Below are 15,455 nucleotides of genomic sequence, written 5' to 3'. Positions count from 1 at the left end.
TTAGTAACACGGTTGGTAAGTGCATCTGGCTTCCCCATGGATTTTGCTTGTCAGAAGGTCACAAAAGGTGATCACATGACCCTGGGACACTGCAACTGTTGTAAATATGAGTCAGTTGCCAAGCGGCTGAATTTTGATCACGTGACCAGTGGTGGGTTGCCCCCGGTTCGCACCAGTTCTATGGAACCGGTAGTAAAACCAGCGGAGCTCCGCCCACTGATCCCGATGTCATCAAAACGCTTCTGCGCATGCAGAAGAACTGGTAGTAAAGGTAAGTAGAATCACCCCTGCACATGACCCATGGGGATTGCTGTAATGGTCAGAAGTATGAAAAGGGCTCAGTGCCATTGCAACTTTGAATGGTCACTAAATGAACAGTTGCAAGCCAAGGACTACCTGTATGGTTAAGACAAAATGTTGTAACACTGCTTTCCTTGAAAAATGTATGTGACTCTTCCTGTCTCTAATCTCAGAAATAGTACTATACCTTTTTAAAGAAATGGAATCTATTTCATTGGCAGTTTCTAGCTATATTGTCCTCAGAACAGTCCACTGTCCTTTTATTCTGAAGTGGTATTCTCATGAGTGAATTTTACTAAAGTCAAGTTGGCAAAAATGAAACTTCTATTGTTTCTATAGTAGATGAGGAAACAAGTATGTATTCTACATGCACATACATGCTGCATTTTAAATTCAGGCACATTTTATATTTACACTTCTAAACACTTTATTTAAAGCAGGCAGTATTTTGCATGATAATCAGGCCATTTGATGTTGTACCAAGAATCATAATCATTAATCATATTAATCAATTAATCATTATTAGGATTTTGAGGATACAGATCTACTTTGATGAATACTTCATGTCAAACCATTGGTTGGTTGGTTGTTTTTCATTTTATACACGTTTAATACAAATGCTAAGGTAAGTCACATTATCAAATCATTTTTCTAATAACAAAATTTAAAGAGACAATGGATTTCTGAGTTCAGATATCACAGGTAACTGCAATTTGGTCACAAAACAGAACCAGAAGCTTTCAGTCTTTCTCTTGTTTTATAAAAATAAATAAATAAGGCCAAGTGTGTAATTCAGATGACTGGGCAAGATAAATCCAGAAAATTTATAGCTTGCATTGCAATAATAATTTTAAAAATATTTTGCAATTTAATAACAGCTCTTATTCTCTTTATGCAGTTTATTTACTGAGACTGGCTGATCTATTCTCTTGGCTGTGCCCATTTAGTGATCCACGGGGTGCTTAGATCTGGCCCGTGGGGCCACCCTGAAAACAGCAAAGGACTGGCCCGCGGTGCCTCTTCCAGCAAAAACGAAGCTTGGGAGTGCCGCAGTGGCCCTCTCGAACTCCATTTTCGCTGGCAGAGGAGTCACAGTCGAAAATGGAGCTTGAGAGGGTCATGGGTGGCCCTCCCGAGTTCTGTTTTCACTGGTAGAGGGTTGCAGGAAGCTGTTGCAGCCAAAAATGGAGCTCAGGAGCCCGTTTTCACTGGCAGAGTGCTCAGGCCACCATAGAAGCCCCTGACATGAGTGACATCAAGCTGGCCATGCCCCCCTGGCCCCCTGAGGTCAAACACAACCCTGATGTGGCCCTCAATGAAAATGAGTTTGACACCCTTGTTCTAAGGAAAGCAATCTGTCTGTTTTTCAGTTACAGGTTAGATATTAACAATATCTGAACAGAAAATGTTTTATCTGCAGAATGATTTTTTGACGCATAAACTATCATATTAAACAGCGTAGTAGCAAGGAATGTAAACAGTGGGGTAGGCTGTTCTGAGGTGCAGTGGTAAGCCCAGTATTTTCTAGTTAGGTTGGCATCACGTCTCTGATCTGGATAGTTTAGAATCAGTCTGCCTTCTAAAAGGCTACAAATAGTTGCACACCATTTATGGGCAGTCAGTAGACTCCAAATGGAAGAGACAGTCTGAAAATTAAAGAAAATCAACACACTAACTTTCTGCACTGGCCTGTTAGTACCTCAGCTGACATCAATAAAACACACACACAGGGTGTTAATTGAGATTGCACTATCCCTTAAGAATAGCTCCATACACACTAAAATTGTTGAAAAGCAAGTATGCCCACTGCAGAATGGATTGATAAGAGACATTTTAAACAACTAGAAGTAACAGTGGAAGGCAGGCCATCTCCTATGAGAAATTTATTTTGACTGAGATCCCAACAATGTCTTATTACAGATGATATTTCCCATTTAGATGTGCAAATTCAATGCCATAATCATATTCTGAAAAATATATCTGCTTTTTGTATCATAGTGGCAGCATGCTAATCCTGAAGTAAACAAATACCGTATAACAGATATTTGTCTGAAAAGTTTAGAGTTTGGATTATTATTTGGTTTAATACTATCCAGCTCAGTGTTCTCACACATGAAATATGTCTAACACATCACATGAGTTTGTCTGCTGTAGGAAAGAGACTTAAAGGAAACATTTCTATAACGTTGTTGGTTTAATTTCAGAGTTTTTCTCGGTATCTCAGGTTTTAGGTCTTAAAATGTATTTTCTTTTTTATTTATTTTTTACTGATTATATATACCCACGAGTTTTAAAATCTGCAGTTCTGAAGCAAAACATTTTGCTTCACTGTGGTTAGAGAATACAGAAAATGTTTAAAAGGAAGATAAACTTTCTCCAATTGAGGGAACTGGACTCCAGATGTTGCATCAGTACTCTGCACTCAAACTACTTGTTCCAAATTAATTGTGGAGTGATGTTGCCTTCAGCAGTGTTTAAAAAGAAAACGTTATGAGATGATATGGGAGAATCCCTCACAGAAATAATCTGTAAAGTAGCCTTCATGCAGTCCAATTATTAATGGTCACCAGTATAAAGTTGGATATTACAGAAAGGAAAAAAAATCTCATTCAAAAGAGAAGGTTGAGCTTTTTCTCCTAGTGAATAAGCAAATAGGAAGTGGCCTGTGAACGAGTACAGTCTGGTGACAGAGAGTTCAAAAATGCTGCTGTCAAACAATAAAATGGTTAAAGATATTCTCAATGAACAGATACCATTATTTGGTGTAGTGGTTAAAGTGCTGGCCTAGAAACCAGGAGACAGTGAGTTCTAGTTCTGCCTTAGACATGAAAGCCAGCTAGTTGACTTTGGGCCGGTCACTCTCTCTCAGACCAACCCACCACATAAAATTGTTGTGGTGAAAATAGGAGGAAAGAGTATTAGGTATGTTGAGTTATTTACAAAAAAATAAAGGTGGGATAAAAATCTATTACATATATATTACATAAATAATGGAAAGAGGTAGAGCAAAGAGACCAACTAACCTTTCCAAGACCACAGTCCGTCCCATCTGCCCACGGTGTGTGTTGCGTACGACATCCTTTATGTGCTCCGTCATCATTAATGCACCATAGTCTTCTGCACTGCTTCTGCTTAAGTGATTTTAAATGGTCTCAGCATTACTCAACAGCCAGTATAACATATGCTATAGGCCACATACATATTTTAGATTATCTCCCTGGTGTTATTACCATCACTGAGAAAGGAAGTATAAACAATGAGCACAATAAACTAGAGGAAGTGACTTGGCTAAGGTTGCAAACGCTGACATTTTTGGCTCAAATGCTTTAACCTCCTGATTGAAAAGCTAAACCTGTGCCCATACAAAATGCTCAGAAATCCCATTATGAAAAATTGGTTAGAAACTTCCTCTTGCAAATGAACAAAACACTGAAAATCAGAAATAGTGAACATTTCTATTACTCCCAAATTTGACAGATTCTTATTGAAATATCTGACCCTATTCTCCATCTGGACTGTACTTGTATTCTCTTTCCTTGAAGTAATTAATGGTTTCTATTTTTAAATTTCGTGATTATTAAGAAAGAGTTGAATATGCTACAGGCAGCTGAGAAAGGCACATGGTCCCCAAATTATTAAGACTTGAGTGTCCTATGCTTTCAAATCAATCCCATTAAAACAAAACCTCTTACATAGATTACCAGTCACTATTTCCTATGAGAGAGATTTTCTTACATATTGTTCTATTCTTTTATTAAAAATACAGATATAAGCTACAACTCTGCAAAAATGTCAGTCAGCTTCCTCTGTAATTTCTATTTAAAATGACTATATATTATTCTGCATTGTATATAACATAGTGGGTAGAATTTAGAATTTACAATTATTTGTAAGTACTGTACGTTTTATTATGTTCAATGGGAATTATTATTGAGTAGATACTGGGAAATTTCATGGATAAGTTGCTTATTTTAATTTAGTGTACATTTAAAATGACAATAAAGTTCTGTTCTATTCTATTCTATTCTATTCTATTCTATTCTATTCTATTCTATTCTATTCTATTCTACTCTACTTTACTCTACTCTACCCAGAGTTATTCCGTCTATTCTATCTTTGTATATATCTATATATCTAAATCTATCTGTTTGTGTATATCTATATCTATATCTATATCTATATCTATATCTATATCTATATCTATATCTATATCTATATCTATATCTATATACAGCCACCTTGCTTTTGAGATAAGGAATGTCCCAAATGACATTCTGATTCTCAAGAAAGTCTCTATTGCTTCTCAGGTCGTATAAGGGTTGATATGACTCGATCAGATTAGATTATTATTTATTGTTTAAATATATAGGAACTTTTTACATCCAGAGCTAGAAACCCTACATTTCTGAAAGATATCGACATCAAGCCCCAATCTATGCAACCAAGTTACAAAAACAGATTCCACCTTTCAAAGTTGAAATTACGATATATGTGCATATTGTATATACTGTAAGTGTGACTGTTGAAGGCATTTAACACATGTTGATAAAACTAGTGATGCATTTAATCTGCAACTCCTCTGATTAGTCATTTTCTATGTCACCTCAATCCTGATTAAATAATCAAGAGGCCATGAGTGTGACATCAACAGTCACAGCTCTTTCATAGCTGTATAAAGAAAACAACAACTCTGTTAAGATATTTGCTTGTATAAACAGGTGATGGTGAATGTCTGTAAACAAGCTCCCTACTTTTTATGCTAATGGATTTTTCTCTCAAAAATTCAACATGCAACCTAATTTTAGTGATTATTTCACTCACACGATGACAAATTCCTTCTGAACATTTTAAAAAAAAAACGCTTGTTAAGTATCTCAATTGCTGATCAAATAGGCTGCCTTCTCGCAATTATTCAGACATAATTTGCTATAACCTTCTTTCACTAAAATCATAGAATCATGGAACTGGAAAGGACCTTGGAGGTCTTCTAGTCTAACCTTCCGCCCAAAGCAGGAGTCCTTATATATCATCCCAACAAATGGTTGTCCAGTCTTTTCTTGAAAACCTCCAGTGAAGGAGAATGGATCAGTATTTCTCAATCTTGGCAACTGTAAATTGTCTGGACTTCAACTCCCACAATTCCCCAGCAAACATGGTGAATAGCTGAGGAATTCTGGGAGTTGAAGTCCAGACATCTTAAAAGTTGCCAAGGTTGAGAAATATTGCACTAGGCTATGGAATGCATGGGCCATACCAGGGAAGGCTGACAAAATTCCCAAAGGAAGGTGCTGTTTGTTTGAGAGCGGTGACTGGTTCCATTCACCTACATGAAGTCCTCGACTTACAACCACAACTGAGCCCAAAATTTCCATTGCTTAAGGAAGAGAGTTAAGTGAGTTTTGCCTCACTTTGCACCCTTTCTTGCCACCGTTGTTAAGTGAATCACTATAGTTGTTAATTTAGTAATGTTGTTAAGTGAATCTGGCTTCCCCATTGACTTTGCTTGTCAGAAGGTCGCAAAAGGGAATCACATAACCCCAGGATGCTGCAGCCATCTTAAATACATGCCAGTGTCCAAATTTTGATCATATGATCATGGGGACGCTGCAACAGTCATAAGTGTGAAAAATAGTCATAAGTCACTTTTTCTGTGCCATTGTAACTTCCAACGGTCACTAAACAAATGGCTGTAAATCGAGGACTACCTATACAAATCTCAAATCACTGGCCGTATACAAGGCAGAATATTGTAGAAACCTATTTGGGGAATTAAAAACTGAAATCTAAACTTTGGTCAGACCATAACGTTTTTCTTCAGAAGTAAGGTCTTTTTCCAGTTCCAAATCTGGCATACCAAGCAGGCATTTTCCTTTTGATAAACCTAACAGTTGTTCGTATTATAAGCAAACCAAAGAAGTAAAAAAAGCACATTACCATATAAGGGCAAACCTTAGCTCCAGGCCCAAAAATTAACTCGCACTGCTTATTGACATCATACATGTGACCAGGAAGTTGTTGAGGCAAAGTGTAGGTCCTTGATGAAGGCTCATCCAGCAAACACTCCCCGTATCCAGTGCTAGAATGAAAAGCATTACAGTTATCTTCACTACTATAGTGTGGTAGTAGATTAAGGTTATTTTAAAATCTCCCACTAACAGATAATCAGGAGAATATTAACACTGAACAGATAGCACTCGTCCTGCAGTTAAGTAAAACATTCAGTTCATATACCGGTAGTTGCCAGACAACTGAACAATCGCTATCACACCATCAAATGCTGCATTTCATGACATGCACCTGCTCTTAAGAACAGTACTATAGTATACATTAAAATTCAATGCTTGTTTCAAAAATGACTTGGAAGAAAGGCTTCAGACCTCCTGAGAGCACAGAACTTTGCTGCTATTAATTAAACAGCTAAAGCTTTTTTTTTTTTTTTTTTTGAGCTTTCGTGTGTGGAAAAAGATGGGACTGACTTAAGAGTCGCATTAACTGTGAAGAAGTAGCATCTATTTTTTTCCCCTTGACTGGAAAAAAAAAAGTGAGTTTCTTTAATGAATTGTAGAGATACTGGGCTCCTGTGAGTTATTTGGCAATTCTTCCAAATGATTTTGGAAGCATACCAAACCCCAGCTAGCCCTATTATTCTGGGAGAAAGCTCTGCTTAAGATCTGGGTTTTATACTACAAAATGAACCTTTTTAGTACTCTTTTTGATATGAAACTCAGCTACCGAGTATCAGTAAAAGTATAGCCAAAAAAGGATAAAAGAAACCAGAGGGAGATATTACTATTTGATGGGACCTTTCCCCCAATTTGTAGAAGATCCTTACAAAAACAGAATTTTTTCCCCCTTAAGAACACAATGGAAAATCAGTTTGCTTAGTAGCTAGAAAACACCTGGGAAAAACCAGAGAGGAGAGAAGGAGAAAACAACAGAATACACAGTCTAACATTAGGAAAAGAAATTATTGCAACTTTCTTTGGTCCAGGTTTTGTGATCACACTCTTTTTCAGGGAAATGTTCTTTTTTTTTTTTTTCATGTGGCTTCTGCCGTTTGCCACTTAGTTCTTTCTTTTTACCCAGGACTTTACCAAGGAAAAATGAAACATTTGGGTAGGAATTCATCCCTGTGCACCTTATGATCCACAAACATGTCATGTGCAGAAAGGATTCAGGAGATGAGGCGCATATATGTATCGGCATTCACTATGCGCTTCCTAAATTTATGTGCTAGTTATAACAACCTTTCTATCCTGCCCTACCTCAAATGATTTCAGGTGGTTTACACTACGGGAAAAATAGCACAGTAAATTTCATTAATGTCTGTTTCAGATCTCATAGGTCAATCACAATAAATTTATATAGCCACCCAACTTAAACAATTTTGGGTGGCTCACAACAGCAGTAAAAACCAGTAACCATAAAACATAATCATAAAACGATAAAACAAAAACAAAATAATGGCATCTTAATCATCTATTCTATTCTATTCTATTCTATTCTATTCTATTCTATTCTATTCTATTCTATTCTATTCTATTCCTATTCCTATTCCTATTCCTATTCCTATTCCACTCCACTCCACTTTTATACTCCACTGCGCTGCTTTGCAGTGTAAAAACCCAAGTCTTTTCTGGAAAAAAATGTTACAGCAGTTAGAAATATTCAAAAGTGAAACAAACGAAGAAGCATTTAGAAGAAAATGACAACCAATTCAAACATGTAGTGTAATGTATATAATGAACTGTGAATGTAGCCTGTATTTTGGTACACCCTACGCAGAGAGAGAGACATACACATTAGACACTTGCCTACAGTGTATCATTACCATCATATTTATTTGCATGTCACTCTCACACAATATTATGCCAAAAGCAGCTCATAAAGTATTTTTTTTAAAAATCATGTGATATGCATCAAGAAATCATTAAAATCTTACTCCAGAAATTCCGTGATGTATTTACGGCTACATTTTGACCACATCCAGGGGTTAGTGTTGTAGTTGAGGGTGGGAGCCATAACATGTTGCTGGCTTTTTCCTCCTTCTTCTTTGCACTTATTATTGTCATCATGGGGCATGTTAAATCTAAAGAGAGGTAGTAGGTTGACCACTGTGTTATACAATATTTTTTTTAGAAAATGATTTGTCCAAATTAAATACTTTTATATATAGCGGATTATATGAATTAAGACAGGTTAACTCTCCTGTTAAGATCAATGAGGTTTAAGAGCTGAATCTGCTGGCTTATGATTTAAATAGGATTCATTGTGCAAAACAGAAGTGCAGAAGTTGCAGATAAGCATACAAAATTTTATACCCTGTTTCTTTGAAATATGAAGTGCTTTATTAGTAGGGTTCTTTTCTGTAAACCAGAATCCTCATTCCAAAGCAAAGACCTGTAGCCTATATGCATAATCAGAGGAGCTATCCAAAGTTGGCTAAATATATCTGAACCCAAGAATGATTGATTACATGCCATCAAGTTATTTTCGACTCTTAGCAGCCACATAGATATTCTCCATGATTATCTGTCCCTAACTTGAACCCAGGAGCAATCCCAACAAAGAATTTCAATTTCTGTACAGGCAAGGAAACAAAATATCACCAGCAGCCAAAATAATATCACCAGATATACATAAATTAAGAGGTTAGTCCTCATGGGATTCAAAGATTCATTTACTTATGAATATTTTGCTCTGCATTATAACATACTGTAGATATTATGCAACCATTGTAGAAATATTTTTGAATTCTACAATTCACTATGACTGACTGATTAAAACACTCCCAGTTTTCCTAGTTTATTGCAGTTAATTAGCTCTTTCCTGAAAACTATTAAGTTCTTGGAACAATTTAAAACAATTCATTATTCTTTTATAGATTCAGCACATTTATATCCTGCTGAATCTTGCAACTCACAGGAGTTTATAATAAAACACATAAACCAAAATATAATTAAAGCCACAAAAAACCCATCCCAAAGTACAGATAATAAAAAGATGAACTATTATGATAATCCCAAGAGTCCATCCAATCTCTGAATTTACGAAGAGTTCAGTTCCCAAATTTTCAGTTATGCATTAGAACAAAATATATTAAAGTATATTAAAGTTTGGAAAACTTTTGATTCAGCTAGTAGACTAAGCTGTGCTATATCACAGTTGAATGAACACAGGCTTGATTCAAATGTAAGTCCAGATTTGCTGTTCTATTGTCAGCTACTGCATTCCTTCTTTTCTCTTTTACTCTTTTAATTGGGTAAGACTAAATTCCTGTCCCACCTCTTCCCTCAATCCAGTAGGCTTCTAGGAGAAGAACAAAGTACCTTAAGTTTACTGCTTGCAGAAATTAGTGCAAAGCCAGGACCTTCTGCTATTGTAGGGCATTTTTGGATTCAATAGAGAGTAACTTTAATAGACATACTTAAGATTTATTATGCTGACTGAGCTTGTTGCTTGCAGATGTTTCACTATCCAACTAGGTAAAATAATCACTGCTAGTGAATGTTGAATTTGCTCCCTGTTTATAGACAGACAGTACAGTAGTGGGTCTTGTTAGTATGTGACTTTCTCCTTGGTAGTTCCTTGATTAGGGTATTGGTAAGCATCTTAAATCAAGCTAAATCCAAAAATAATAGGGAATTCTTGAACATTTGGCATTCAGACAAATCAGCCATCAAGAGACATATATAGGTAAACCACATGTATGCACCATTCAAGAGACAATAAAAAAGTTAAGAAGGAAACAAAAAGACCAGAATACATCCTCTCCAGCAGCCAACACCCAGATAAGCAGGGATTAACACCAAACAACCAAGCAGAAAGCAATACCTTAATCAAGGAACTATCTAGGAGAAAATTACACCTCCACAAAAACTAGCAGGGCAAGCTAATACAGTGAGCAAATCTCATCTTTGCTAGCACTGATGATAATGTTGCCTAGTTGGGTAGTGAAATATGTGCAAGCAAGCAAACAAACTCAGAGAACACCAAAGACTCTAAATTGAATACTGAGCTACATATACAGGTAGTCCTCGACTTACAACAGCTCATTTAGAAACCGTTCAAAGTTACAACGGCAATGAAAAATGTGACGTATGACCATTTTTCACACTTACAACCTCTGCAACATCCCTATGATCACATGATCAAAATTTAGATACTTACATGACCATTCCTGTTTCCCAAGGTCATATGATCACCTTTTGCAAACTTTTGACAAGCAAAATCAACGGGGAAGCCAGATTCACTTAACAACCAGATTACCAATTGCAGTGATTCCCTTAACAAGTGTGGCAAGAAAGATTGTAACATGGGGCAAAATTCACTTAACCAATGTCTCACTCAGAAATTTTGGGCTCAATTGTGGTCACAAGTCGAGGCCACACTTATGACCCTTACAGCATCTCCATGGTCATGTGGTCAAAATTTGGATGCTTAACAACTGACTCGTATTTATGACAGCTGCAGAGTTCCGTGTTCATGTGATCAACTTTTGAGAGCTTCTGATAAGCAAAGTCAATGGGGAGGCCAGATTCACTTAACAGTCGTGTTACTAACTTAACAACTGCAGTGATTCACTTAACAACTGGGGCAATAAAGGTCGTAAAATGGGGCAAAACTCACTTAACGACTGTCTCGCTTAGCAACAGAAACACTGGGCTCCATTGTGGTCATAGGTTGAGGACTACCTGTATAGGCTTTTTAAATATATTACCCAATATTGTATACTGCTGTTTTTAAAGTTGATATAAAATGACAGCACATACACATGGCCAAGTTCATGTGCAATTGTAAAAGCAGTACTTAGTCCACTGTCTTCACTAATTGAACAACTTCGGTATGGATCACAGACGGTACCCAATTCAGCCAAACCTGGGAAATTAAAAAAACAATAAAAAAAAAAAGAACTTGTTATAAAGACACACAACATGCTGTCAAAAATGTTATCATCTTAAGGGTAAAAAAAAAAAAAAAAGGAGGTTAAGCTTACCTAAAGTATCACATTTGTCATGAGCTCTACAAATATCCTGCCTGAAAGCAAAACACACTTTTAATGCCTTTAATCTCCATGCAAGTCATCATTTGCAATACAATAAACCTATTCTTCCTGCCAAATGTTAATTTTCAATATTTTTTTCATACCAATTCAGTAACAGCAGGCTCAAAAACAAGAATGAATTTTTTTTTTAAAAAAGTGTTAGAATAATACATGTAAAGTACATATGGAGTAATCTTATACATATTCAACCAACGATCTGAAATATAAATTAACATTAACATTCAACTGCATGCATTTAAATGCTATTATTTTTCTCCTGGCCACAGCCAGGTTTTGGGATGTGATGATCAGCTTGTTATAAGTCACAACTGCATTCCCCACCAATTTCTTTAAAAAAGAAAAGTATATTTCTGTTTTAGAGGTAACAATATCTCTGAATATCAGGGAATTTTGCCAAAATTCAGCCCATGAAGGTATCTAGAAAGATTCTCCATATCACAGGCTGTTCATAATATATTGCTAAATTGATCCTGTTACAACCAGATAGTCCCTTATGCTTTTAACTAGAATCATTTGATATTGCTGCTGTTATGGATCAAGTCAGTTTTCTGCAACTTAGTACTGTCTAGATGTGTTAGGACTATATTTTCCATATTTCCCAGCAGGCATACCCCATGGCTGAGGATTCTGGGAACCTATTTAGGTGGTACCAGTCTGGGGAACCAAGTTTGAGAGCCAATGTGTGTAGTGCAGGGGTGGGCAAATGTGGCCCTTTTACAACCTGTGGACTTCAACTCCCAGAATTCCTGAGACAGCCAAGCTGGCTCAGGAATTCTGGGAGTTGAAGTCCACAGGTCATAAAGGGGCCATATTTGCCCACCCCTGGTGTAGTGGTTAAAGCAGTAGGTTAGAAACTGGGAGACTGGGAGTTCTATTCTTGCGTTGGCCACGAAGCAAGCTGAGTGACTTTTGGCCAGTCACTTTCTCTCAGCCCTTGCAATGGCAAACCACCCCTGAAAAGTCTGGTCAGGAAAACTACATCAACTTGTCTAGACGGTCTCCGAGAACCAGGTATGTTTGAATGGAAAGGAAAAAACAATCACATGATTATTTCAGCATGAGCTGAAAGCTTCCCATGACATACCTTGTCACCAATACAGCAGTATCATGTTTATCTGGATGTTCTTCAGTGAGCTGGTTCTGCGTTTGCTGCCATTGGCAAAAGTTTTTTAGTGTTGTCTGAGCATTGTAAGATATGGCTGGGCCATCCTGAACATAAAAAGGTACAAAAAGAATGGTGATATAATTTTCTATCCTCCTTAGATGTCCTCCCTCTCTGCGCCAGAAGGAAACTGGCATCAACTTTTCAGATGGGCAAATTTTTATTAAAAGGCATCTCATTCTGATAATAAAATACCTATCTGCCATTTTTCTGCCCCAAATATGCCTCAGTAAAATATAAACTCAATAAAGAGTAAAAAGATAGTCATAAAATTGCAAAGTAATATGAACAAGATTCGCAATCAGCTTTAGTAATTATCAACCGTACTAGAAACGGTCAGAAAAATAGCTCTGCGTGTTTTCTCTCCCACAAAGTCCTTCCTACAAAAAGAAAAACTGAGTGCTAAATCACATATTAGATGGGCTCATACAACCCACTTTATTTGATTGCCAAATTAACCTATTTTCTGGCAACGCACTGAATCAAACTAATTAAATTGCCTGCATTCATACAAGGTGCTGATCCACAAAAACAAAACAGCCCAAGTTAAAATCAACTGAAGTTAGCATATTGTGAAAACATAGATGTTAGCTTTTCAACTGAGTCCCAGGATGCTGTAATAGTGAAAGTGTTGGACTAGGATTAGAGAGAGCAGACTATTAGCCATAAAAACACATTAGGCAACTTTTTACCACTCACTCTCCATTAGATGCCTCCAAGCTTCCAGAATGACTGTCGGGGAAAGTAGAGAAATTCTATTTTCAACCTTAGCAACTTTAAGCAGTTTGGAATTCAACTCCCATGATGATTGGGGAATTCTGGGAATCGCAGTTTAAAGGTGCTAAGATTGAGAAATCCTGATCTAGAGGAAAGAGGAATGCTGTCTAAATCTAATAAATAAATTTAATTTGATCTGGCTCCCTGTACTTCAATGGTAGTGAATCTTTTGGCCTGGGAGTGCATGTCAGAAATAGGAAAATATCCTTACTAGCATCGATGATGTAATCTAGTTTGGGTAATGAAATGTTTGTAAGAAAACACTCAAGCTCAGAGAGCACCAAGGACCGCTCAAACCAGAAAATGCGTAACTTGATCCTCCTGGCATGTCACCCCTCACACAACAATAAAAACAATTTTCTATCTTTCCCCTCCCCCATCTAGGCCATGAACAGTGGCATTCAAGTCTTGGGGAACAGGAGGATTGTCCCAGCAGCCTAGTGCTCCCCAGAATCTACCACATACCACTTCTACATTTTCTCTCTTTCTCTCTCTCTCTCCCTCTCCCTCTCCCTCTCCCTCTCTCCTATCTATCTATCTATCTATCTATCTATCTATCTATCTATCTATCTATCTATCTATCTCGGTATACAACTGAGACACTCAGTGACTAATGATGTTTGGTCTTAATGCAAGCTAAAATATATAGGCCCCATGACTGAGATAGATTTAAACTACTTGCCTCTACCAGTCAAGTTTCAGCAATTTGAAACACAGTGAATTGTCAGGCATGACATGTTGTCAAGCATCTCCTTGAAGGAATAATTAAGAAGGCATTTTTGGAAACATAACAAGCAGGTACACAAAAGAAAGGGAGTATTCTCAAAAGCAATTACCTGTTCATTATGTATGATGGCTAATTTCACAATAACAATATTAATTAAATTCCCAATGCTTGGGTCTTTGTATATAGATGCTACCTGCGTAAAAGATAAAAAATTTTTTTAAATGTTAATTAGCATACAAGCAAGGAAAGAATTGACAGCTTTCCCACCCCCTTCTTTTGAACAATTGGTATTAACAAATATACAAGGAAGCATAAAGTGAAAGCTACACAGAAGGAAATGCTGCACCATAATGCAGCAGGCAACCAAGACTGCCTGCTGGATATAACTTTTTTCCTTTCAGTAAGCAAGCACAGACGGAAAACAGCCCTGGGCTACCAGACTGACTGAGAATCTTCCCTATCCAGGCTGGTATTATCTTCCTTAACTGATATTATTTATATATCCTCTTTGACAGTCATACAGGTGCTGGAAGCGCAGCTTTTACAGTCATAAAGCATAAAGCACCTTCTTGGTGGTCAGGAAGCAAAAGCCATGATAACTCTACTTTAAAGCCAAAAGGAAATCTAAAGTTGAAATGAGCAATCTAGCAAAAAGAGTGGCTTAAGAAGCATAGCGCAGATTTAAAAGAGAACATAGAAGAAAAATGTTCTTTGTTTATATAATACACCAAAATACTCTAAAACATTACATGGAGAAAAAAAATAAAAAAGGTTTTGGGTTTTTTTTGTTTGTTTGTGGGGTTTGTTTTGTTTTGCTTTGGTTTTTTTCAGAAATCACTGTTCTCCGGGAAAAATTGCTTAGGCGATTTAGTAATTATAAGTCTAGGAACAAACAGAGACCACACAAAAATAGGTTGTTTTTACATACCAAGACTTACCTCAATATGCAAAACTATATACATTTGTAAACAAAAGTCCTGAATGTAAAGATATGTAGCTTCCAGGATCTTCGAGAATAGTTTGGACATAGAAATAATGAACTATTTCAGCAAGTAATTTCATTGTTTGGAGTGGGGATTTCTGGACTCAAGCTGAATGCTGCTTTCAGAACTCCCCCAGAACTGCCCACAGAATGCAATGGAAAAATCCAGGAATTTAGCATATTTACAATTGCACAGTCATTTTCTTGACGTGAGTTCTATGTATGGTAAGCACCCTCTACAAAGAGAATTGGCTGTATCTTGGGAGGCTCCCTTTGACCTATCAGATCATGATTCCAAATCAGAATTCCAAACCAGGAGTCTTCCAAACCATTCCATCATGGATAGTCATGTTCTACACCAAAGAACTATTTCACCATGGGTAGTCATGTTCTACGCTGAAGAACCATTCCACTGTGGGTAATCATGTTCCACATTTAGAAG

The 15,455-nt window shown here is 36.9% G+C and overlaps 1 protein-coding gene across 3 annotated transcripts in view; it reads right to left on the bottom strand.

Annotated features, from left to right (window-relative positions):
* ADAMTS9 (ADAM metallopeptidase with thrombospondin type 1 motif 9) overlaps positions 1 to 15,455 on the bottom strand; it is a 166,358-nt gene that overhangs the window by 123,691 nt on the left and 27,212 nt on the right. For 2 of the 3 annotated variants that reach the window (XR_004595225.3, XM_034440640.3), the window contains exons 5-11: positions 14,141 to 14,224; positions 12,450 to 12,574; positions 11,297 to 11,337; positions 11,073 to 11,178; positions 8,243 to 8,389; positions 6,235 to 6,376; positions 3,324 to 3,431 (exon numbers count right to left, since the gene is read on the bottom strand). Coding sequence is in view for 2 of the 3 variants with exons in the window: in XM_034440640.3 (XP_034296531.2) it covers positions 3,324 to 3,431; positions 6,235 to 6,376; positions 8,243 to 8,389; positions 11,073 to 11,178; positions 11,297 to 11,337; positions 12,450 to 12,574; positions 14,141 to 14,224 (753 nt within the window). In the remaining variant the exon portion in view is untranslated. The remainder of the gene's footprint in view (positions 1 to 3,323; positions 3,432 to 6,234; positions 6,377 to 8,242; positions 8,390 to 11,072; positions 11,179 to 11,296; positions 11,338 to 12,449; positions 12,575 to 14,140; positions 14,225 to 15,455) is intronic. The other variant, XM_034440641.3, reaches the window with a different exon arrangement.

Source organism: Pantherophis guttatus, chromosome 2, assembly GCF_059756535.1.
Source record: "Pantherophis guttatus breed Tessera chromosome 2, ASM5975653v1, whole genome shotgun sequence".
Classification (NCBI taxonomy): domain Eukaryota; kingdom Metazoa; phylum Chordata; class Lepidosauria; order Squamata; family Colubridae; genus Pantherophis; species Pantherophis guttatus.
This window is presented reverse-complemented; position numbering and strand designations above follow the sequence as displayed.